Source organism: Chaetodon auriga, chromosome 8, assembly GCF_051107435.1.
Source record: "Chaetodon auriga isolate fChaAug3 chromosome 8, fChaAug3.hap1, whole genome shotgun sequence".
Lineage (NCBI taxonomy): Eukaryota > Metazoa > Chordata > Actinopteri > Chaetodontiformes > Chaetodontidae > Chaetodon > Chaetodon auriga.
The window spans coordinates 27,490,513-27,515,959 of record NC_135081.1 but is presented as its reverse complement, the minus strand read 5'-3'; the positions used below and the strand labels follow the sequence as shown (position 1 = coordinate 27,515,959).

Genomic DNA, 25,447 nt, shown 5'->3' with positions numbered 1-25,447 from the left:
GCTGACTGATTAAATCATATCAAAATGATGCGATTCAAAGAGTTAATTTAGAAAATAAGATTTTAAGTCATAAATTCGATGTAGTAACTCATCATTTTGACTTACAATGTCATAATTCTGAAGCCACATGGAGGCTGTCCTGCAGAAGCTCATGTGTTTAAAACGCAATTAGCCTTAAAATTAGACCAGAAGTCGAGTTTTGTGCTTCATTGTTTGTCTCTCAGCATATTTCTGCAGGTCATCAGGCTGTTTACTCACTGTACACCTACATCCACATCTGGTGATGGTGTATTTAGCTACTCTGGTCTTACGATTATGATTAGTTCATTAGTGTATATATTTTACTGTGTTTGTGATTTATATGGTTTTATGTGCGTTTTTTTTTTCTATTTATTATATTCTATTGTACATCTCTATGTTTTTAGATTTTTATGTAAAGCATCTGTAACATACTAAATCAAGCATCAAACTAGAGAAAGTCATAATTCAGGATAATTCAGGAATAATTACTAGATAAAATGAAAATTTCAGCCATTTTTGTCATTATTATTTGTAATAATTGAGTGTCTATTTGTTTATTCTGTTTGAATGTAGGATGTGATATTTGCTGTTTAAGTTGTTATTAAAAAAAAGCGGTAGGCGGTTTATTTATTTATCTATTTATTTGTAAACTTAATGTCCTTAAACAAAGAATTTTTTAATGATCATATTTACAGACTGTCCACCGTGTCCTGAAGGCAGCGCGGCGCTCCGCTGCCATATTGTTGTTTTATTTTCGGGGCAGCGGCGGAGTTTCCAGCTGTCTGCGGATTCAGCGGTCTGTGAGGGGGAGTTACTGCCTCACTGACATTTTCTGGAGTACAACTGAGCTTCAGGTCACTGCAGCAGTTGCCGGACAACCAGAGTTGTCGTCGGGTATGTAGTTTTTCTGATTTAAAAGTTGCTTCTGTTGATGTTCTGTCACACTTTGCTAAAACTAGCTAAAGCTCATGTCGTGCGCTGGTGCTAACGTTACTTTTTCCCATTCATGCTAACAGGCGCTAGCCGGTTAACTTAGCGCAGTGAAACCTCTCTTTCGACTTTCTTAAGTTATAAACTTGGAGATAAGACAGATGATGTGTGTGTGGTGTCAAAACCAACACGCAGAGTTGAGTTAGCTTCGGTCCAAGTAGCACCAAATGAGCGGTGTTCCTCATGCTAACTTCTGTGCTAACTGGCTAACGCTGCCAGTTGACACCACTTCGCCAAACTTGGGCGATAACTGGAAAACTCACTGAGGAGACTTTAAGTTGTTTTGTGGGCGAGCAGTGTGAATATAAAGGGGGACATAAACTCATGTTGACTTGCTGAACCCCTTGTGTTGAAGCCCGTGGGATAAAATTATTGTGGTGGATTTATTTATGGAAGGTCAGAACGGACTAAAACGCACCATTTATCAAGCTTTCCTCATATAGTACAACAGTAGCTTCATGTATGATTAACATGAAGTACTCCTCAAAGTGGTTCAAAGTTTAGTATCTGTCTGGGCTTACCACACCCACCTGTACCTCCCTGCACAGGTAACATCGTTCGTCAGAGGTCCTGCCTCTTTCACAGCAGCCTTGTGGAGGTGAAGGTGTGACCCTGCCTGCTGCTGAAACTTTCCTCCTCTAAAGGGGAAGTTTGCCTTGTCTTGTCTCTGCTGGACTTACACTGGTCTGAGTGCTCCCATGACTGGTATTTGTGCCTTTTAGGTCAAGGTTCAATCACATGTATTCTGCCCTGGTGGTTGTAAGCTTATTATCCGTTTGCATCCAGTAACTTGCCTCTTAGTTTTAGAAAGGAATGGCGAACCGTTTGCATACATCTGCTTGAAACTGCCATTTGTACCCATTTTCAGAACAGCAGGTAGTCGGTGTTACATTCAGTGTCTCCTAATAATTATTTGAACTGATGAAATTGTTTAAATGGTAAATGAACTGAATTTATGTAAGGCTCTAGTTGATGAAACATCAGCCAAAATGTCTTCAGATCTCACGTTATGGTTGACTGACAGTCCAGTATGCAAAGATATTCACAAGCTTCAGCTGAAGTACAGACATACCGTAAATACAGACTTCACTGATGAAGACGTATGTACAAACAACAGCCGTTTATGGTGGATGACAGCCCTGGAATTAAACACAAGGTTACATTTTTTATTTAAGGTTCAGTCGTGTCACGGTTTGGTTGCTTCGGTCAGATCGAGCATCTCTGAAGGAGAGACAAGGCTGAAGCTGAGATCTTGGTAGAAAATGTGTCTTCATCAGACACGTCATCAGCTGTTGGAAGTGTTTGGGGTGGTAATCAGGCCGTGTCCAACATGACAGGTCTTGTAGTGAAATTGCTGCACTCAGACAGATTTACAGTGATAGAACTACACCTGGTTATGGTGGTGGTTTGAGTTAAAGTCAGTGTTTCAGGTATTTAGTGTTTAAGCTTTGGGTGTCTGGTTTATAGTGTCAGACCTGTGACCTTTCAGCTAATGAGACTGTTAATGAGGCTGAAACCTTGATACTCTCTGAAATCCAGCCCACTTGTATTAATACCACTAGGACTGCAAGATCGTTTGGTGACATCTTCAGATTTGCTTTTTTGTCAGATGAACAATACAACCCCCAGAAGACTGTGGCCTGAACCCTGAACCTGATGGTTTCTGGAGGGTCATGTGCACAGCAGCTGGTCTTTTGGGTTTTCAAACTCTGTATTTATAACAGAACTGAAAGTCGGAGGCTGGCACATAGTTGTTTGTTTCTGGGTGGGAAATTACCATCATCTTACTCAGATGGAAATGACAAACTAACAGGGAACCTCCGGTTATTGACTCCCAGGAAATGAAGCTGTCACTTTCCATTTCCAGCCCCTGACCAGAGCAGCTGGTGAATCCATCGAGTCATTAATCAGCTGTTAAAGTTGTTGATCGAGGCAGTGACTTTCCTCCTGCCAAGTCTGACAGCAGAGGTGTCTTCTTCTTCCTCTTTGTGTGTCAGCGTGGTAAAACTAGTTCTGCCGGAGCCAAAGAGGGCGAGTTGGAGGGAATTTCACTACCTGACAGGTTATAACCCCCACCTCCCTGGGTTCTGGGTAATCCAACACCCAGCACATAATCCAATATGTCTCTGTTTATAAATGGATGCAGATTAGAAGCATGAGAAGAGCAGGTTACTTCCTGTGTGTCACATCAGGTAGTTCACAGGTAAACAAACAGATTACGTGGTAGTCGGGAGCGCTTGATTTGTCACACTGGAGCTAATTATAACATAAATAAAACAGAACGTGATAACTCGCCAATCCTTTTTGACTTATACCAACCTGAAATCAGCACAAAGTCAATATATTTAATGTTTCAGCTCATCAGCTCCATTGGTTTTGTAAGTTTCTGCTTATTTGAATCTGATGCATGTTTCACGCCAGTTGAGCTTGAATCTGTAGGTGAAGTCAGCTGCACGTTGGCTAAGAAGTTGATTTAATAGTAGGCAAACTGAAAATGCTGTATATTAAATTAATGAATCAATCAATATAATACGGTTCTGACCAATCAGGAATCAGTACTAATCCAAAGATATCTACCTGAGGATATCAACCAGACCGATTGGGCAATGAAGTAGCCGTTCCAGACCCAGTAAAGACGGCAGTGTGTGCAGTCAGTATCTACTTTCAATGTGCACACTTCTCATTTTCATATCTGGTCACATTCAGCTGTTACTCAACTCACTCACAGCTCACTTCCCTGTTTCTCACATGGCCGCATGTCACACTTCTGTAACTGTAGTTTGTCTCCTCTCTGCTCGGTGGGAGGTTTCAAACACTGATGTCCAAACAGTCCACAAACTGTTTGGTTGGAGCACTTTGACGCCGTTACACGAATTCACACCTGGAAGCTGCCGCAGTTTACTCCACCGGCCACACGCCATCCAGGTATTGTGGAAGCAAACCGGCAACCTTCCAGACACAAACCCATGAGCATGTTCATACAGACTGAATTACTAATGGAGTTGTGGATGCACCAGCTCAAATTAAATCCAGGGTCTGGTGACGTGCCTGAAGACGAAGCAGTGCTTGGATTTTCCTCTGTGTACATGTATGCAATGTTACGAACATTTGTATGCATTTTTTACTGTCACAGGGACACACATCACTGTACCTGTGATCATTTTTATGTAAATGTAAGTTCACTTTATATAACAGCTTTATTTGTAAATTATGAGCATGGTAAGGTTGTTGGTTATAGTTTGACGATAACTGCTGATCTGCTGCTGTCTCTGTTCTGTTGGTATAAGCTGGTTAGTTTCTCTTAGCGTGAACTATAAACTTGATCGTTATCAGCAGAGGGACGACTCTTACCAGTGCATTGAATGGACATAAGCTACTTAACAGTCTTAGCTTTGGTAAACTAGGCATGTCCACTTTGAGGTCATAGTATCCAGAGTAACATAAGATAAGACTTTATTGATCCCACTACGGGGAAATTTAGTCATTACAGCCAGCAAGTATTACAAAGAGCATGAAAACAGGTTTACCATGTGGGCCTCCCACGCAGACGAGCAGCACTTCAACATGAAGCAAAGTGAAAATGGGAATTTACAGGAAATCATACGAATAAATGGGACTATGGGGGCCATCTGCTGTGTTTACCATGTCACATGCAGACAGAAACAAACCTTTTACCAGATCTGAAGCTGACACAGGTGAAAGTTGTTCTCATAGGAATTAAAAAAATCAACAGTTTACCTGAACTTTAATTAAATCACTCACTGAACAAGAATGAATGCAAATAGATAAAAAAGAATACTTCACAGTTGGCGTGCTCAATCAGCCTATATCTGACATGATGACAGCCAGCTAGCAAAAACTAGCAGATGTGAAAAAAAATGGACGAAATATGAACCAAAACACATCACAACACCTAGTATTGGTTTTTAAATGCCCTCCTTCCTCCCCTGATAAGTTAGTTAACTTAAAATTGAATAAATTAAAAATCATGTGAAGAGATTGAAAACAAAAGAGGTCCTAAACAACTTCCTTGAGGCACACCACACTGTACTGCTGTTACCTCAGAATAACTACCTGTTTGTTTCCCCATGCAGCTGCAGGTGGTTCAGAGCCACAGGAAGGCACAAATAAGATAAAAGTCAAAATCAAAGAATCAAGGCAGGAAATGAGATAAGAAGGTGTCATGTCAGCCTATAGAAACGTCTGCAGATCCAGAAACGTAGTGACAGGAAATGCACCTCACGCATGAGTACAGCTGTCTGAAAAATGAGTTTGAGTCACTAAAACTGTGACTTTAATGCAGCGCTGAACTCACACACGATGACTCTCTAAGCTCGGAAATGAATGGTTAGCCAATCAGATCTCAGCTTTTCAGGTTGAAAGATCCCAAACAAACATGACTATATTGCATCTAAGAATTAATCTGAACCTTTCTAAGGAGCACGAGTGGCTTATTTTGTATAGAAGAGGATGATCCAGAGTCAGAGTGGTTCAAAGTGTGAAGCACCCTGACGGCATTCCAGGTGTTCAATATTTCAGTATTTTTAATTGTTGGATAACGCAGCAGGAGCTAGAAAGGAGCTGTTTCTCCAATCAGGGCATTGTTGAAAATAAAGATTTAGTCAATAAATCAAACCGGCTTTGTCCTGTCAGGGGCCATTTCAGTTTTTACAACACTTTTTCTAAGTGGCCCCCCGTGCAGATAAGTTGTGATCATCTGTGAAAGTGTAATCAGTGCTTGCAGTTTGCTTTCGTGAAATGTTAATTTTGGGCTGCTCGTTGTCTGTTATTTTTTGACGTTACTAACGATGTTTGCCTCTGGGACACCAAAGTATCCACTGTTTCCTGTCGTGAGAGTGAGGCTACCTGTAATCTGTACATCCCCAGGTGTGCTCATGCAGAATTGACTCTGGTTTGTAATCTGGCTGGCAGATTTTCTCCTGTAAATCTTGAGATTATTTTGTGCACACTGAGTATTTCCATGGTATCATGAGCACAGAGCAGCAACTGACCCACCATAGACACACAGGCGGATGAAGGGTCAATCAGGACAGACAGGTTGGACATGTGACAGTAGTTCCTGTCTTGCGTTAAAGTCAACAGCTGATCTTGGTGCAGGTTTAAATACACCTGATCACGCTGTTTATTCTCACCTGCTCCAGTTATTTCCATTTAAGTTGGAAGTAAAGAAAAAGTGACTCCACATCTGTCAGTGTTTTACTCTAAACACCCTCAAATGTTGGAGTGCTTTTATTTTGAAGCACTTTTAAAAGTGCCATATGAATGAATCTTAACTTCCTTTCCTGTATTGAGCTGAAGATAACACCTGGATTGAACATTCACACAAGCTGCAGGGCAGGACAGTACTTAATGGACTGCATGTCAAATTAAAGCTCTTAACTCGGGCGTTTGTCATTTGTTCTGAACAGACGGTGAATAGATTGTGGAAATGGCTAACAGTTGCTGTCGTTCATATAAAACACTGAACATCTTTAAATGTTCATGTTCTGACATAAACGTTCTGGCCACAGCTTCCTCACAGCTATGGATCACCTGTAGGACTGAATTTGTAGCCTCCACTTGTTTTCTCTGCTCTTTGGACTGAATATGAGTGGGTGGGCTTGAGGGATTTAGCTGAAGTGATTTACAAATATTTGTTTTTATGATGCATGCAGAAACACCCTGAAGTGAGCGTGAAGCGATGGAAAAACTCAGGTCGGAGCTCTCTGCTACCTGCTGGCTTTATTTGCATTGGAAAGGCTCAAAGGTTGATCTGCTGCGTGCATGAGTTCAGCAGAACGAGGGAAACAGATGGAGGCCTGTTCAGAGCACATTCCTCAGAAACTCCATCCTGTCAGACCCCCTTTGACTGCGCACCACCAGCACACACTGAGCTGGAAGCTGTACCGCTTCAGGTCGACGGTGTGTTTAAACCACAGAACAGGAACCTTCTGCACTCGAGGTTACGCTGGCTGCTAGGTTTCATTATTCAGAGGACGCTACATGATGTTTGGCGCTCTGCTTTAAGTGTGAGAGTCTTGGTTAATGGCTAATGTGGGTAGACTTGTTGACTGAAATCGACATATTTCAACATATTTGTGACAAGGATCCTCGGCAGGTTGGAGAAAACATGCAGTTTGGATCGTGTGAATTAAAACAACGCATTGATGCTTTAGGTTTAGTGGTTGTTAAGGCGGTGCGATCCACCCACGTATTGAAATGGAAAGGACACTCAGGGTTACATAAAATCATTTATCCGAGTTGGAGGATGGAGATGGAGAGCAGGTGTTTTCAGTGGAGATGGCTTCGCTGGATGAGTGTTACTGAAAAGGAGATGACTAGTGAGGCTATTTTCAACATGCGTCATGTTATTGTCACTCATCAGTCTCCACCTCACAAACTGATAAAGCACAGTTCTTGTCATGTTGGCGGTATGACCATCACCGCTGACGGGTAGCTGAATGTTGATGAGGTGTATGTCAGCTGCACGGGTAGATGCTGTGAGGTGCTGTGTAACCTCTTAAAGGCTTTATGTGCTGATATCTTAAAGGTGCTCTGACGGTTTTTGGAAGTTGTGGCACCTCTTTGCTTTTCCACAGCCACAACAGCTGAAGGCAGAGGTTTTCCAGGGAAGTGTGCCGTCCGTGAGATCTTCTGGCTTCTCTGGTTGGAAATTTGGTGAGGAAATCTACATGTACATTCATAGCAGTGAGGTGGAGGCAGTTGAGGTAACAACATGCGGCTCCCTCATCAGTCCTAAGTAGAGATATGTGAAACCAGTATACTGCTGGTCTGGTTTCACAGTATACTGTAGTATGAAAATTGATGGTCATAGCATTTGCTTATCTATGGTATTGAATTCTACCATATTAGTGTTTTTAAAAAGAATTTCACATTTATATCAAGTTTCATGTCTGTCAGGATGTAATATTTAGCGACATTAACCATCTGTTTTCATTCCTTTAAACGTCATTCTAAGTGATAATAATAATAATTGTGCAAACACTTATTGCTTGAAACCATCATGTTTTTTGAGTACTGTGGAAATCTCACTCTGTCATCGCTGCCCGATTCAGAGCTCATGTCATCGGAGCTAGCTTTGCTATTCTCATTATCTAAAGCAAACGTGTCATCATCAGTAGCCTCGTGTACACCTTCATTTCTGGGGTGACGGCCATGAAAACCCTCCAGAAGAAAAGAGACTTACTCTGTCCTAACCTGAGAGGCAGGTGCTGCACCGTCATGTTACTGCGACAGTGTGTTAAACATTTTCAGCGTGTCCATCGACGACCCCCTCGAATTTCACACAGAATTTATATATATATTGATCTCTGACACTTGCATCAGGTGTTGTATCAGTTAATCTTAACACCTGTAGTTAATACGCTTGGCCCGGCTTCCTTAGAGTAATCTATGTACAGGAAGCACTGGATGAAACTTCAAAGTGACGGTAAATTTAGAAAGACTTATCTCTGTGATGCTCCTTGGTTACTGTTGCTGTTTTGGCATTTAATTGATTACACCCGATCATCTTCTCGGGAATCCTCTGCCTGTTTGAACCTGTACTTGACTGATCAGTAAGCTTGATTGCTTGGCTCTTACACTTCATCTGTTCAAACTTGTTTAAGTGATGATTAAAGCATCCCGGCTGCTGACAGCGAGGACAGAAGTGAAATTGGGACTGAATGAGTTCCTGCACAAGCTCTAAACTATCATCTCAACAAAACAGAACCCTGAGACTGCTGCTGGATAACATAGAAGGGAGGGAGTGTTGGTCGGAGGTGTGTTTGAAGACAGCTGAGGTCAGGAGGGAGCAGACGCTGGAGATGAGTGTTTAGGTCAGTTCTCTTTTCGAGGCTTTGTCAGGTCGTATAATTAATGACTCTGTGCTCTTGCTCTCCAAGAATTTTTATTGTGTGTTGATCTTTGCAAATATGTCTGATGGAACATTTGTTTTAATTTGAGCAGTTTTCATTTGGGAGAAATAATGTAGTCTTTGTGAGGCTGTTAAGGTAGCATAACTCAGGTAATTATCCCCTTTTTACAGCTCATATTAACTTACAGGCCTGACATTTCAGAATAAGAGAGAGCGTGGACTGTTTGGCAGAAATTAATGTCTGAGTATAGCTGAAGTGTCATTTATCACCGGGTTTGGTCTGTTATTACTCTGATTATAACCCTGGCCCCAGATCACTGTGGTTTTTAATCTATTTAAGCACCTTTGATTTTCTTTCCGCCCTGTGAGCTCTCCAGAGCCGAGTGTTAATATGATTGGAGGTGGTTGTAACGAGCTGAGGAAACTGTTTTCACTGTTCCTGTGCGTGTGAGGACAGCCTGAGAAAGTGTGGAGCTGTGACCTTCGTCACAATAAGTTCATGTGTCCGGAAAGTTTTGTCGTTCTCAGATATAACAGGATCTGTCCTCGCTGCAGGTGGGAAGCATCTTATTTACACCAGAGATGAACTTTAAGGAGGTCAATAACAGCAAAGTTATACTTATTTTGCAGGGAACGTCCATGATGTGCGACCTATAGCTCTAGTTAAAATTCATGTAATGCTAATATCCAAACTCTTATTAGTCTCAAACACCCTCCCCCGTTGACTTATAAGTTGGCAGTAAATTGTTTGTAGTTTTGTCACATTTTCAGCAGCTTTGTCCCACTTGATTCAGTCAGTTGCAGTGTATTCTAGGACTGAAAGTAGACTTCATCTGGGAGTCAGTGTCTACAGAATGTACAGCAAACCTTTGACTTTTTGATCCTTTTTTTTTTTTACTTTTTGATACCAAATATAAGGAGGGAGCACGAACAAGTGATGCCTGCAGTAACTTCATAAAAGAAAACCTTTAGAACAACGACTGGACGCACTGTTTACCCCACATGGGCTCTGGAAAGCATATGTAATATTTAAATGGAAAATGCTCATTGTTGAAAGACTGGCAGTCTGTCCAAAGTCCAATCCAGCTAGAATCCAGTGCAGGCTGGGAAAAGCTTGAAAAAGGATTAGCAGCTACAGAAAGTGGAAGTTTTGGCTTCAAGCAGTTCAGTTGTCCCCTGAAGCATCGCTGGTTGGTACAACTACATGTACAGTACGTTGTTGTCATGTCATGGCTCATGTCTGCCTGACCTCAGCAGGGAGTTCTTGTCTCGAGTTACTCAGAAGTTCCCAGACCTACTTGAAGCTTAAGATCCTCTAATTGAACCTTTCCCTCAGGTTATAGTTGTGACACACAAAGTAGTCATATTACATGTTGTTTAATTAAAGATTTTAGTGGTAAGGCTATGCGTCATTTTCCCATGAAGAGTGGGAAATTACCACCAGCCACCAGCCAGATACTGGGAAATGAAATTCAGTATTCTGGGCTATAGGAAGAATGGTTAGCCAATGCAATGAAAGCAGTGTAAGTCAATGTGACGATAAGAACTGTTGTTACTGACACACTCAGTGCTTGGCTGCACATATTGTGATCAACACTAAATGTAGTGCTGGTAATCCTATCAGTAGCACATCAATGCAGAAAACGTCTTCTTTTCAGTTTAACACAAAATCTGCTTTTCAAAACACTGTTACAGGTCAGTTAATAGGTGGCACCAGTGGTTCAGCTTTCATACCGTCACCTCTCACAACAGATTAACCTCCAGTCCTGTTATCTGTGTTCATACTCGCACGGTGGCTGTGTAATCCTCGTGTACTGACAGGATGTTGTTGACACATTGCAGCAAGGCGGCATATTCAGGTCAACCACAAGCCAATAAGGACTTCTCAGAGGAGGTTCACTGTGTTGTCGAGGACTGTCCTGTTTCATGTCAGTCAGGTTGGGTGTGAATATCCAGAGATACTTGATCAGGTGCTGGTGCTTCATCGTGAATCACAAAACAGAAAGTTTTTGCCCTCACAGTGGAATATTGCTTCCTCTTTTACACCCAAACAGCAACTCTGGGAAAACCTGTTTGAGCCACGCTACGAGTTTTGCTTCAGAGTTGCCGGTCTGTCAGTCCACCTCTTGGTTGATTAAACCTGAAGAGTAGCACCACTGATGAAGCTCCGCTAACTTGGCAACAAACACATTGCATTTCCTGTAACTTCTTCATAATAAAAGCATCCTGTTGGTCCATCGGGGGAATCCTTCGATTGTGAAGCAGCAGACTGGGGAGGAGACTGGCAGGGGTCTGGTCTGGTCAGCCCTGCTGCCAGGCCGGACCACAGCAGCACTGGGTGGCGATGCCCTGCTGTGAGGCTGTAGTGGAAACACGCCATCATGGCTTACACTGGCTTGGCACAGCTGAAGCGGGCTAACCTGGACCCATGGAAAAACCTTCCTGGAGGGTTTGGAACAAATTTGGTACAGACATCCGTGCTGCCCACAGAATGAATAGTACTAACTTTGATCTCCTGAAGCGTCATCTAACACCATCGATGGGTGTCAGATACTTTGATTTATGACTGCATGTCTGCATAACCGCTGGCTGGCTCATTCTGAAGAAATTAAAATGTGCTGAGGTCACAGAGAGTTCCTGCTAATTCAGAAATAGCTCCACACATGATGTCACCATGCCGTGTTGAGAAATCAGTCACCTGACCAGCTAATTTGCATATTAAGATCCAACAATGCAGGCACAGTGGAGATACTGAGAGTGCAGTTTAGCACCAGGTGTGAATGGGGCCTGTGTCTTGGTGTGCAAAAGTGAACATCTGGTATCTGAACCTGGTCTGAAGGCTGCTTCAGACCCGATGGCATCCTCTGTTTTGGCGTGAGTTACTGCAGTGACAGCAGAGTTACTGACGCACTCTCTGCCATGAATTCAGCTATTGAATACTGTTACCAGTGTCCTCACAGGGATCAATAAACTATTCAGATTCTGGTTCTGAATTGTCCTCAAACCCTCTGGGTTTCACAGATAATTATAGTCTTCTGTCTCTCTGTCATCCAGCGGCCACAGAGTGTTTTACTGTTGGTGCAGGAGGTGAAAATAAGACTTTAAATTATGTCTGTAAATGAGTCTTTGAAGCACATAAATAAATTATTCATGGATTAGTTTCTGTGTCCTTTTGTTCTCTGGACATCATCATTAATATTGCTGCTTGTTATGACAGCAGCAGTGTTTTTTAATTGACCTGCTGCTGCAGATGTTTGTGTGCTCTCAGGGTCCGTTCGGGTTGACCACAGTTTGCATGGGGTCAAATTATCCCAGGGTCTGCTCGAATCGCGTCCGTGCTGTGCTTCTTAATTTATGCATGTGTGGTTTAGGTAGGCTTTCAGTTTTTCAAGGGGCCGCAGTGACAGAACAGAACAAAATACTGCATGTGCAGTTGGTGCAGACCAGGCTTAGAGCCAGAGTTACAAAGGGGGCCCTCTAATAGGTCTTAACCTGAGAGGAAATCCTTCTGTGGTCATTTGTTTTGTATGGATCAGTTTGAGAACAGCTTTCATTGCTTTTCAAAGGCTCCGTAGCCTGCATCCTGCCGCTTAAACTCAGAAACATACCAACAGAAGAGGCATGACAATGACACCGCCTCATCCAGCATCTGCCCTCACATTACCCCCTCAGGATAAATGGGTGGCCTTGTTTTTTGCGGCCGCTGTTTACAGCCTACAGAAACTCTTTCTTTCTCTCTACACTCCTCTTTGTCATCATCACTCTCTCCCTTTAGCGTCTGACTCATCGCTTCCCCTCCCTCCAAGGCTTCCCATTGTGGTACCGCTGGAGGTTTGAGTGTAGATCTCGGTGAAAAGCTGAAAACCAGCGTCCTCTTTATGTTTATGGGCCAGTAGCTGTTTCACGAACGTCCTTTCACAGATCTCTCAGTCATCTTTTGTAAACTCGGATTTGGTGGCTTGAACTGTCCTCCTTGTTCTTAACTTGACAGGTTTTTCTCTGGGTTAAATAGGTCTGTAGCGCTTCTGCTTTTTGATGCCAAGATGAGAGTGCTGGTTCGCTGCGTAATTTCAGGGTGTCTGCAAGATTCGTCATGCAAAACCTTTTCATGGCAACTGAAAAAAAAATCATGAGAAGGAAGTTAAGATGGGTTTATACTTAAATACTTTTTTATCACCAGTTAACTCCTCGTTGGTAATGAACAGTAACTGTGTATTGTTCATCATCAGCCTGTATTATGCTTTAATTATATTCTGCACAATAATTGTGTTTACATCCTTTGATTTGATTTGTGATATAAAGGCATGATTGCACACCTGGAGGTCCATCCAGGTAACTTCTATCGCTCCTCGTCTCATTACTGAAAGGAGATTACTGCTGTGCAATTACCACTTTGATGTTCTGTCACTGTTAAAGAGAGTGAAGGTTACGATAGTCTTTTCTCAACCTCCATGTTGTCTTCACTCTCAGTCATCATGGACTTGTAGTTGAGTGATCAGTTCTTGTGGTCTCACGGTGGCGTATCTCTGTCGCCTCTACAGTCCTTAAGTGTACTTTCATTTTTCAGCTATGGCAGCCACTGTTGGTTCATAGCCTCCAAAGCGTAACCACTTCATGCACAACCATAAACCCTTTCCAGTGTGGGGAAAGGTTTGTACTCTTGTGATGCTGAGGAAGGACGCGGTGGCAATTGGTAGAAGCTGAGCCATGTGACCTCCTCTCGACCATGGAGACTGATCTCAGTTAGGTCTGACCTTCCTCAGAAGGACGATGGCTGTGACCTGTCTTGTGCTTTACACCCTCTGTTGTGTGAAGTCTTTGTCCCATCTGTTGGAGATGGGGAGCAGAGTGCTGTACTTCCACCGTTTTTTCCTGTTTTTTGGAGAGGGTTTAATCTCATTCAGTCCTGGCAGTAAATGACCGGACCTTGTAAGCTGAGAGAGAGGGCAGTGCTCCTAATGAATTAATCATTGGGCTTATCCAAAGCCACCGCTGTCCCTGTAACCCAAGGTAGCACAGCCAGTCGGCCAGAGCGCATTGGCATTCAGCACAACAAGCTCGGCCGAGCATCACCGAAACTACCCCCGTACAGAAACAGCCCCTCAGTTTCTGCCCTTCTCTCTGATTTGCTTGCTGCACCTTCTTATTATCTGTGTGTGAAGGAGGCAGGGTGGTGTTGTGGCACATTTTGGTGGATAAAAGCAGATGAATACCTGCAGCATGAAAGTGCTCATCCATGAGACGGTGCTTTCAAATCAGTGCACACACTGAGAGCAGTTACAGGAGGGACATTTCAGCCCAGCAGAAACGTCTTAGAGAACACACGCTTCCGTTTTTATGATCAGCCGTTTAATCGGGCAGTTAATTGGTAGAAAATGACTCAACAGTAATTTTTAGACTTGATGAATCGTCCAAATCGAGCAGAAGTGATAATATTCTTTGATTACAGCTTTTTTTATTGGAGGACTTGCTTTTCATTTTCGTTGTGAAATGAATATCTTTGGGTATTTATTCCATTTTATTGGCTAAACCAATACTTGATTAATCCAAAAACATAACAGACAGAATAATTGATAAAGAAAGTAATAGTTAATAGTAATAGTAATAGTTTTTTTTACAGCTGTGAAAATTCCTAATAATTTCTTCATAATTCCCTGCAAACATTCGAGATTAAAAGCAGGTAAAATAGAAATGTTCGACTGGTGCAATGTTTTTCTATTTGCTCCATAACAGTACTAAATTACATAGTTCTTTCCTGGAAACTTTCCCTGAATTATTAGGAATAACACATCCGTAAAGTACGCTTTCTGTTCATGCAGAGTCACCCGCTAACCCTGACAGTCTTTGCAAGACCAGTTTGTTGGGTGATGCGTGAAACATTTTGCTGTGACCTGGCTCAGTTTAGGCTGCATCTGTCGGTCCGCGAGGCCACAGCTGGATGATTGATGCGCCTGTTGTCTCAGATGACGCAGCAGCTGGTAAAGGTTGTCTCCACAGAGGGCGATGCCAGCATAAAGAGCCCCGTCCGGCACTCTCCATCTGCCCCACAACCCAGCCAGTCCCCAAGGTGGGACATTGACACCAACTGCCAACACAATACTAATGAATAATTACTTCTGGCTGTGAAGTTTGTCTCTGCTACCGGCCGCTTTGACAGGTAACACCTCATTTATCTGTGAGCTTATCATCAAGATTAGTAATGGGAAGTATCTTAAAATGATTAAAGATACTGCCCCTATTGGCACATTCAGGCGTGGCTGGTAAAACTTTCCTCGATAGAAAAATATCTGCACCATTTCCAGCCACCATAAATGAGACGTTTTTAATCTTTCATCACACTTTGTCTTACAGATTGATTGGACACATTACAGATTTTAGCTTGAAGTATTGTGAACTTTGAAGTAGACTCGTTATGACCGTCCTGTATTTGTGTAAACCCTTGATTTACTGTTAGCGAGGCGGGTAAATCGCACGGCCTTCCTCTGCTCGTCCCTCTGGCATGCCGTCATTCCTCTGTTTCAGTAAAGCGTGGCGATCTGCAGAAGGGAAATGATAATGTGTAGCTTCAAGCGCTTGCTCATAGTCCACATGCAACGAATGGTGGCTCAGAGGACCATAAACCAGTGTGAGCTTTAAAAAGACACCGTGGCACCACCCAAGAAAGTAAGAATGCAGCTGACATTTTTAGGAGAACTTAAGGAAAATCTGCAATATCACTGCAAGAGCGCAGTGCTGATTTTGTTATAGATAGCCAAGCTGCCTTTATCTCCTCTTATTTTAAGTTTTATATCTTCTGGTTTTGGACTGTTGGTTGGCAGAATGATGAATTTTATGATTTTTTTGGTCTTATACATTAAATGTATGTACTGTGATGACTGCTTTTGCCCTCAGCTCTCAGTTCTTCTCTTTCCGTCTTTGCTGGAACATTTGCCACAGCAGAACATAGAAAGCTCGTCCTTTTGCCTCTTATATTTTCTGTTTCTTCCCACTCTGTCTCATTTTGATTACTGGGTTTGGAGCCTCCAGCCTGTATTTATGCCGCTCTCTCTGCAGAGCCTTTGCTCCTTGCGTCCGTCTCTCTCTGCCAGTGGGAGCCGGTTGGCCAGTAGCTTCAGCGGTGGGCAACGAGCCCTCGCTAACAGGGCTGACATGTCAGCAGCCCCTCCGTCGTCTCCAGGGCTTTCAGCAGCAGCTCGCTGGGTTATTAGTGTGCAGATCACTGGGGAGCCCGGCCCAGGCTGCAGGGGCTTGTGCTGTCTCATTAGCATTGTTTCTAGCTTAAGAAACCAACGGAGCAATCAGACCTACGCGTTGTTGTCTGTGCGTTACACTTAGTTTAGTTCTGTTCAAGTGTGGTCCACCCACAAATAAAACTGGTAAACAAGTCACATCCTGTCATGAACGTTAGAAGAAACAGCAAATCTGATCTGTGTACACTTACTGAGGTTTGATGGACCTGCATGAGCCTGTTTTTGTAGTTTATTGTGTCAGTGACATGATTAGGAAATTGATTAGCTGCTTGGCAGAAAATTAACCCACAGCAGCTTTTAAAAAGGAGTTTTTGTTGAAGTGTCTTGATTAATTTAATTTAACTTAATTTATTGTTCATATCAGATGACTGACAATGAGAATGGATGGATGAACGGATGAACCGTCGCTTGATGGGCTGTGTGTATTGATGCTGCTTGTGTTTGCTCTTATGGGATTATGTGTATGTTCTACCATCCTGTACGCCATCCTGCATGTGAGCATCTTTCTGAGGTCATAACTCTGCACTCAACCCTCTGGGCTCGCCGGAGAGCTCCAGCACCCTTCTATCTCTGTCATCAGTGACCTTCGACCTCCTCGGTTTGATTGTAAGAAAAGCTGAAGGCGGGCTCTGCTGTGCTGCCTTCAGGGTCACAGCAGAGCAGAGAAACCTGCTGCTGTTTGCTCTTCGGTCTCATCGTTAAATTCTCTCCACCAGCCGTCAGAAGTGGAGTCATTGAAACTGAAACCTTGATTTACGACGAAAACACGCGCAGTGATGTAACGTCACCCTCGTGTGTTTCATGTGGCGTGAGCTCTGCGCCGGACTCTGAGAAAACCCCCTACTGTCACTGAAATACAGTATTATGCTGAATCAACATTAGTGTTGTAGAGTAAGTCCAAGCTGTCAGAGCAGCTGCTGAAGGAGAGCATTTCCCAACACTTTATAGAGCAAAGAGTCAATCAGTTAGAGAATATTGTTGGATGAGAAGATTGATGCGACTGTCATGGCTGGACTTTAAAGAGGATGCCGCAGCTCTAACTGAGAAAGAGGAATAGTGGCTTCATGAGTGACTCCGGTAGAGGAACAAATACAGACTGTCTGACCAAGATAATGTTTTTTACTGGTTGATTTTTTGTATTCCCATTGTAGGTGCAGCACAATGAGCAGGGATGTGGTTCATTTTTGAAAAACTGCACTTTGTGTTTGGATTTATTATTAAGGAGCACAGTATGTTATGATGAAGGGCACATTGGTAGGGACATGGAAAGGTTTTGAGCTGTAATTGGAAACACTGTGACCCCGGGAGTCATTTCATATTTCTGACTGCTTGCTCAGCATCCTGGTTAATTAATGGCCTTCTTAATGATTTCTGGAGAATTGAAACCATGCAAAATGCATCACTGGTGCATAAATATTTTCTTATTTAAGGCTTTTGCAGACCCTAATACGCCTCTAAAGCTGTCTACCCACCTCGTTGCCTTCACCATTTGAACCCAAGGTTGAAAAAGGGGGAAAAAACAGTGAAAACATGAAACGTATGAATTATAGTTTGAGACAGCGGGTCTCAAACTGGGCGGGCGCAGAGTCGAGGCAGGGCAGTACACATGGCGTACATGGAGTGAATTTAAGGTTAGCAAGATTTACTTGGATAAAAACACACCATGTAAAGAGAACAGATGTTTAATATGAAAGAAAAGAAAAACAGGCGATACTCAGCAGGCAACAGTTCATGTTACTGTGGACATAACAGAACAGTGTCGTCTGCATCTGACTGGACATCAGAGTTTTTCGTGGCACTGACTCACCGTGAATCTGTCAAAATGGAAGGACTCAGTTCATGTTCTTTGTTATTTAAGTAAATATTGGGTTGTTTTTGTTGCTAGTTTCCACAGTATTGTTAATGGTCCACAATAAAGTTCCAGTTTCCAAAGAGAAAAAGTGGTTTAACAGTTTGAACCTATAAAGAGATGTTGAACCTCAAAACGCTCAAACTTTCCTCTCTTCGTGTCTCTCCAGGTGAGGTGAAGATGGTGGACCGGCTAGCGAACAGCGAGGCCAACTCCAAGAGGATCGCGGTGGTGGAGGGCTGCTTTGGCGCTGCGGGCCAGCCGCTGGCCATCCCCGGCCGCGTGCTGATCGGCGAGGGCGTCCTCACCAAACTCTGCCGCAAGAAGCCCAAGGCGCGCCAGTTCTTCCTCTTCAACGACATCCTGGTCTACGGCAACATCGTCATCCAGAAGAAGAAGTACAACAAGCAGCACATCATCCCGCTGGAGAGCGTCACCATCGACACGGTGCCAGACGAAGGCGACCTGCGCAACGGCTGGCTCATCAAGACGCCCACCAAGTCCTTCGCGGTCTACGCCGCCACCGCCAACGAGAAGTCCGAGTGGATGAGCCACATAGGGAAGTGCGTGGAGGACTTGCTGCAGAAGAGCGGCAAGGCCCCGACGGGCGAGCACGCCGCCGTCTGGGTGCCCGACTCAGAGGCGACGGTGTGCATGCGCTGCCAGAAGGTGAAGTTCACGCCGGTCAGCCGCCGCCACCACTGCAGGAAGTGCGGCTTTGTGGTTTGCGGGCCGTGCTCAGAGAAGAAGTACCTCCTGCCCAGCCAGTCGTCCAAACCCGTTCGCGTGTGCGAGTACTGCTTCGTGCAGCTGACGTCAGGAAGCCTCGCGCCGCGCTCAGACTCCATCAGCCGGCCGGGGTCAAAGTTCAACAGCAACAACCTGTCGGATGATGACGATGAAGACGACAGCAGTGACTGAGGAACGAACCGTCCTCCCGACGGCGTCTCGTCCCCACGTCGAGGAGGAAGCGCTTCTTTTCTTCCCAGATGATCGAATCGCGCTCCACCGTGAGACCAATTCCACCTCTGAGGATTAATTCACTTTGGAGTTCCAGTCTCAAACCAAAATATTTCATTCTTCCTCCGATTCCAGCAGGGATTAACCTTTTCCCGAACACAGTGATTCAACATGTGGAATTAACTGGGCGACTGGAAGAACTCTGGGAAAAAGACTCTTCATGGCGTCCTCTCAGTCCGCCTCTTCTCTCTTAACTCTTAATTAGGCTGCAGTTAGTCACTACAGAACACAATGGTGCTAATGAGAAACACCCTCTCGACTCTGCCCTCCTCCCCGGTTAATTTCAGCTAAGACGCTTCTTTTTCTGCCGTCTTTGTGTCACTTCTTTTAATCGTTTGTCCGTGAACTACACAAGGCGATTGCTTGTAATGTCTGCAGGGAAAAGCAAATGTTTGGGCTCTAACCTTTATCTCTTCTGTCCTACAGGTATCACACCAAAAAGGGCTTTTTTGTAATAGCAGTTTGGTATTTTTCTGCCCTGATTTGTAAATTTTTTCAGTGAAATGTCGAGTTGAAGCAAAGATCCCTTTTATAAATAACAAAATGTAGATTTTTCGCTAAACCCAGAGCTTTTCTAGTTGACCTAATATAGTTGCTTTTGACAAATCAGCTGAAGCTTGTCTCACAGTGAGTGTTTGTCTCTGCTAACACACTTTTGTGAGTCCACTTTCTGAGCGGCTTCAAAATTAACTCTACCTTTTGCCTTTACCGTCACGTAGTGCCTTGCAGAAAGCTGAGTTCAGCCGTCAGTATGAAAGAGGTTATTTGTTAATGAACCCCGGCTGCCAAAAAACAGGGACTCCATGGTCGGTTGACTCTGAAACACATTACGTAGGATGGAGTTGTTGTGTGGTTTAGTGCGTCTGTGCTGTAAACAGAAGAGCAGGGAGATTACCAACCTGCCGACAGACAGGAAGAGTTCAATTTGGACTTTTTCTGAGAAGTCTGTTCTCTACCACCTGAAAGACACCTGAACCGGCCATCAGACGCTGACTCTGGGTCAGGATATGTTTGAGTTGTTAAAAAGCCAGGCATCGGTCTGCAGATTGAGCTGAGAGGCCTTTATTCCACTGCTTGAACTGAACGACCCGTAACCAGGAGCTTCCTGTAACCTGAGCCTGGATCCTGTGTTTTACATACCCGAACGTTCTGGATGGACGTCTTTAAAAAGACGACAAGTGTCATCGTTTCAATGCAGCGTTTGGTGAGCGGGTGCAGTTGGGACAAGGGACAATTGAAGAAAAATGGCCTAACATAGATGTTTCACATCTAAATGTACGTCAGTATCGTTAGATTAATAAAGGGCCCCACCTGCTGCAGGAGGAGGACAGAATGGACCAGATCCAGCTGCTCCTGCTCTGCTTCGTACTGTCAGAGCTGCTTGTTTCTGGAGGAGGTGATGGAAGGAAGGAGGAGGGAGGACAGACTAAGATGGAGTTACGCTCCTCCACGGATACATATGTAAACCTACGTCACAGCCGATGCATGCATGTCAACCGTGCGCCGCGCAGACCTGCACGTCAGGTGAGCTCGATTCAGCTATAAAAGTGGAAAACAAACAGCTGCTCGTTAGAACAGTCGTTGAGTTCCTGCAGTGGAAGAGGCCTGAAGGAAGAAGGTGGAAGCTTTTCCACAAAACTGTGGGTTTGTCTGACCGGAGAGATGTGATTTAATGACTGTGATCAGGAAGATGACGTAGAAGTCATGTAATGCTCAGATGGTCTGTCTGGCTACAGGTTCTCTAACGCTGCAGTGAATGAGATGAAACGCAATGATCAGGAAGTGTGAGGTTAGCCTGTGTTTTCGTCTGTAGTCACATGATCTTGTCTGGATTCAGAGTCGTAACTTGCCCGGTGGTTCAGGTGGTTTATGGTTTCTGAACAGAAATAATCAGGAAACCAGCGTGTTGTCTTCCTGACCCCTCCCTGTGCTGCTCTGAGGCCCGAGGGCCACGTCGTGTCACTAAACAAACGCACCCTTTCTGAACTCTGCTCCTCCCGCCTGGTGGAGTTGCGTAAACTTTCTCTCCCAGTCTCTGCCAACACAAGCTAACACGGCCGTCCTTCCCACCTTCCTTCCTTTTTCAGAACCAGAACTTTCCAATGAAAAGCACAGTTTTCTGATCATGTGACGTGTCAGTGACCTAAACCCTGATCAGGCTCTGAACCAGGAAGTGAAAGGCTGCTTGGGGGAAATAGGGTGAAGTGGCTGTCGCTGAGACGCAGCGTTCAGGTTCAGTGACTCGCACAGACGTTCATGTCATCAGTTTGTGCCGTGAAGAGTTTCATGCAGACGGCAGCGACTCAGCTCGCTCTCAGACAGGAAGAACACCTGACTGTTCTCTTCAGGTGTCACAAAGGTGTCCGTCAGCACTCGTTTAGGTTGGCATGGTCCGCTTAGGGAGCCAGAACCTTTTAATCAATTAGCAAATGATTAATTTAGTCTTTGTATTTGTGTGTTATTCTTATCCTCTTAGACCAGGCCCAGGGCTCGGATCTGGATTGTCAGTCCTGGTCCAAATCATGTTCTGTCTGATCGGGTCAGAAGGGGTCCTGCTGTTCTGCTGCATGTTTGGGGTCAGTTTGTAACGGGCAGTTCACACCAGCAGAGTCCCAACGTGCATCATTGTGATTCGCTGAGGACCGACGCGTCTCACAGAAGCAGCTCTTTGTCATATTTGCTCTCTGAGCAGCACAGGTGTGATGCACTCATCAGGTGTCAGATGAAGATGTGATGCACCTCTGAAATCACTCTGTTCACCACATACAAGCATTATGCATCACGTGTGGATTCCTGATGTGTACGCGGTCCCCAAAAAGTACTATCTGCTAAAAATCCCACAATGCAACGTTGCATTAAAATCTCAGTTTGCTGCTCACAACAGAAAACCGTTGAGCTTCTGTTATAATACAGTAATGTTCTGTGTTGAGGTGGCGTTGACGGCTGCAGTGATGTAAATATCTGAAAGTGAAAAGCACAAGTGAAACGCCGCCTCCGCAGACCGCCTGGACCCAGCAGCCGCTCAGCTGCGATCATGCGGCGTGTCCTCATGGACAGGAGGACGCTGTCTCGTTTGAGGCAGATGGAGGGTGAACTGCGAACATGGCTGCTGTGAAGCTGCTGGCGTTGGATTTGTTGGACCAAGTCTGGGTGGGTTTCATGAGGGACCCGCTTAGCTCGTCTTTCACTTGTCTTCAGTTTGCTTGATGAGCAGATGTTGGGATGAAACTCAGCGCTGTAGTACAGACAGTGATGAGGAGAACTTCAGCTGAGGTCAAACAGGGAAAACAGTCTGTCGTTGCTGCAGAAGATGAACAGCTGGACGTCCGTGAGTGACGTCTGTCCACTGGGACAGCGTCTCCAGACGTTCGTCTACACGTTGACTGAACGGTCAGAGCGTTGTCTTTGTACACGGTCTGTGTATTTCTGACGCAGTAAGAACTCCTCGTCTGAACTGCAGCTCGAAGCAGCAGAGCGGGGAGACAAAAGGGATCATTTTCTTTTTATGTCTTTTGGATTTTAAAGATTTACGTTGCTGTTAATGTTTATGTTGCTTCAATAAGAGCAACGCAGTGATTGGAGAAACGAACACCTTGATGATCACTAACCAGCTGTCCTTTATACTCGCTGCGGCCGAGCTGCCGATGGAGGAGACGAGTCCGCCGTCTCACCCTGAAGCACAGAGTCCGGCCTCAGGTTTGCTGTGGATTGCACTTAACAAAGTTGGCACATTGACTTTGATCCAGGTTGACTTTTTGCTTCATACTGTTAGTTTTAAAATGAATCTTCATGTTTTAATCCTGTTGATTTTTGTACATTTGTACAGATGTGTTTTGGGTTTATTTGTTCTAGTTGTACAGTTCTGATCAGTTCTGAAATGACGCTGTTTCAGGTCCCCCTGTGCTCCTCCTCCGCCTCCTCCTCCTCCTGTCAGTCACATCTCAGCAGCATCTGCAGCTTTTCCACTCTCACCACCATTAAAGGTGGAAGTCTGTCTCCACGCAGCAGTCACAGCCACGTGTTGATTCCTGAATGCAGCAGACTCTGACGATGTCCACCAGCCGACCACATCTGGATTTTCTGTATTTTGTCGCAGTTAAAGACTCTTCAGCAGATTAGCAGCGTTGACCTCCTCCTGTTGACAGATTCAGTGGGTCTGCATGTGCTCAGTAACAGATTAGTCAACTTTCTCCAGTTAAATAACGTGTTAAAGCAGAAGCCTGAGTCCTGAGGACATATTCAGTTAACTGAGTTTCCAATCAGCTTTTTACACACACGCATGTGCAGGACAAAGACTTCAGACAGGGAGAGCATTGCGAGGTCGGAATCAGGTGTTTCTGCAGCTGAACATTTGACTCTTTGTTGAATCCAGACATTTGGAGCTCAGTCCTGTCACAAACAAACAGGTACGCACTCTAATCTCTCCTCAGACGTCTTTTTGAACACGTTTTCCTCCCCTGAACTTCTGAATCCTCTGCTGCATTCAGTCGATCCCCATCAGCTCTTTAAAATAGTCACCTGACCACGAGGTGTTTGCAGGTGTTTGCACCCAGGTGCTTCCAACATGAACGGGTGAAAAGATGCTGCAGGTTCATGAATTCATTCAAAGCAGACGGTTTGGTGTCAGCAGCCTCGTCATGCTGCTCAGCTCTTTCTCTGTGTGACATTATGAGATAAATGGAAGTTCCAGAAATACACTGAGCATCTGTGGTGGAAAGTGATTAAGTCCATTTACTCGAGTGCTTCAGTACACTTTTAGGTTCTTCAGTATTTCCATTTTATGTCACTTTGGACTTCACTACATCTCAGAGGCAAGTATTGCTGCACTACATTTAATTCCTCTTATAATTAGCAGATCACTTTAATTACTTGTTACTTTGCAGATTTCATCAATAATCAATGATGATGATTTATTGTCATCAGTTAAAATAAGACTTGTTGATCCCTGGGGGGTAAATTCTCAGGCGACACAGAATTAGCTCCATCTTCACCAGCTGTGACATCACAGTGATGAACACATGAATGCATCAGCGAGTACTTTTAATGCTAAGTACTTCTACACTGAAGTATAGCTACTTAAACCACTACTGCTGTTTCCACTGCTACTGCTGTTGAGCAATACCCAGTTCCACCCGTCATGTGCTGAACTCACAGGTCGCAAACTGGAGCTCGTCCATGTTTCCCAGTAAGATTTACAGAGTAACTCCAGAGTGTGTCGCCATCAGCCCATTGAGCCCAGTGCAGCTCTTCTCTTTCCAGTTATTCTTTCAGGCTGGTCTCTTCTCCAGGTGCCGCCTTGAGCCGCTGTGCTCACCTGTGTGACTGCAGCCTCACAGCAGCTAAAAACTGTAATAACACCCAGATCCACGCTGTGGCTTCGACCTTCTGCTGGTGCTGAGTTGTGGCTCAGTGGGCTGATGAGGATCACCCTGAGACGACAGATGTGGGAAATGGTTTCATTCAAAGTCCGGTCACGAGCCTTTTGTAGAGCTGTGTCTCAGGTGAAGTCCTGCCTGTTGAAAGCTCCAGAAAAAGCTTGTGAGTGGACCTCGACCACAGACCGGTGGGACTCGACTACACTTAGAGAAGAAAAGCTGCAGATCCTGAGATTTGGCGAGGAGACGGATAATGAGGGGACACGTTTGGACGGCTGAAGGAGAAATGGGCGTGTTTTGGTTTTGTTGTGCGAGCCGCTCACTTCCTGTCTCATGGATTTTAATATTCTCTCTCTGTTGCTGTTTGATGGTTTAATTTTTGGTGTTTTTTTTTCTTAGTTTTTTTGATCATTTTACTTTTTAAAAGCTTCTAAAAAGGGCTTCAATCATAATGTAACCAGCATATCATTGTTCATTACTAATTCCTTCAGAAACCTTGAAGTATATATTATATATAAATAATGAATTGCTTAAAGCCGGACTGTTGTGGTGTCTTCATTCATTCACATCTTCTGGCCTCTCTCATCACATTAATTTGTCATCAGTCAATTAATCATTCAGTTGATTTGTCAATTATGAAAAACACTTAAAATGTGTTCTGATAATTCATCATTCGTAGTTTCAGCTTCTTAAATGGGCAGTGTGCTGTTTTTCTTCTTAAATGACAATAAGGTGAATAATTTTGACGAAAAAAAGGCCGTTTGAGGATGTTTAAGGATTATAAAGTTTAGATATAGTTTATCTGCACACATCAGATGCTGACAAACACGACTGAATGAATGACGGTGTTGCTCTGTGACGGCTGAATGTAGAGATAAGAGTTGATGATATGTTGCTCTTCCGTTCACAGCTTGTTTCTGCTGCCCCCAAGTGGCCAAAAATCTAGTAACCAGGTTTAACAATGACGCCATTGTGACTGATTTTGAGATCTTGATTGAAGTCCACCCCCATCTCCACTGTCTTCAGAGCACTGAGCTCAATACCAGGTCACCAGAGGGTCCGTCTC

General features: G+C 44.2%; 1 protein-coding gene across 6 annotated transcripts; it reads left to right on the top strand.

Annotated features, from left to right (window-relative positions):
• The first annotated feature begins 790 nt into the window (after positions 1 to 790).
• On the top strand, positions 791 to 24,938 carry plekhf2 (pleckstrin homology domain containing, family F (with FYVE domain) member 2). 6 transcript variants are annotated; one of them, XR_013077474.1, is made up of 3 exons: positions 791 to 915; positions 18,156 to 20,266; positions 20,300 to 24,938. XR_013077474.1 is itself a non-coding variant. In XM_076737257.1 (2 exons), exon 2 carries the CDS (start codon positions 18,167 to 18,169, stop codon positions 18,905 to 18,907), a length of 741 nt encoding a protein of 246 aa, XP_076593372.1. In that variant the 5' UTR covers positions 791 to 915; positions 18,156 to 18,166; the 3' UTR covers positions 18,908 to 24,938. The 6 variants fall into 6 exon arrangements, 5 of the variants coding, with proteins under 5 accessions (XP_076593372.1, XP_076593375.1, XP_076593373.1 ...); XM_076737257.1 differs by having other exon boundaries at positions 18,156 to 24,938; XM_076737260.1 differs by lacking the exon at positions 791 to 915 and adding an exon at positions 7,641 to 7,689 and having other exon boundaries at positions 18,156 to 24,938.
• The last annotated feature ends 509 nt before the right edge of the window (positions 24,939 to 25,447 follow it).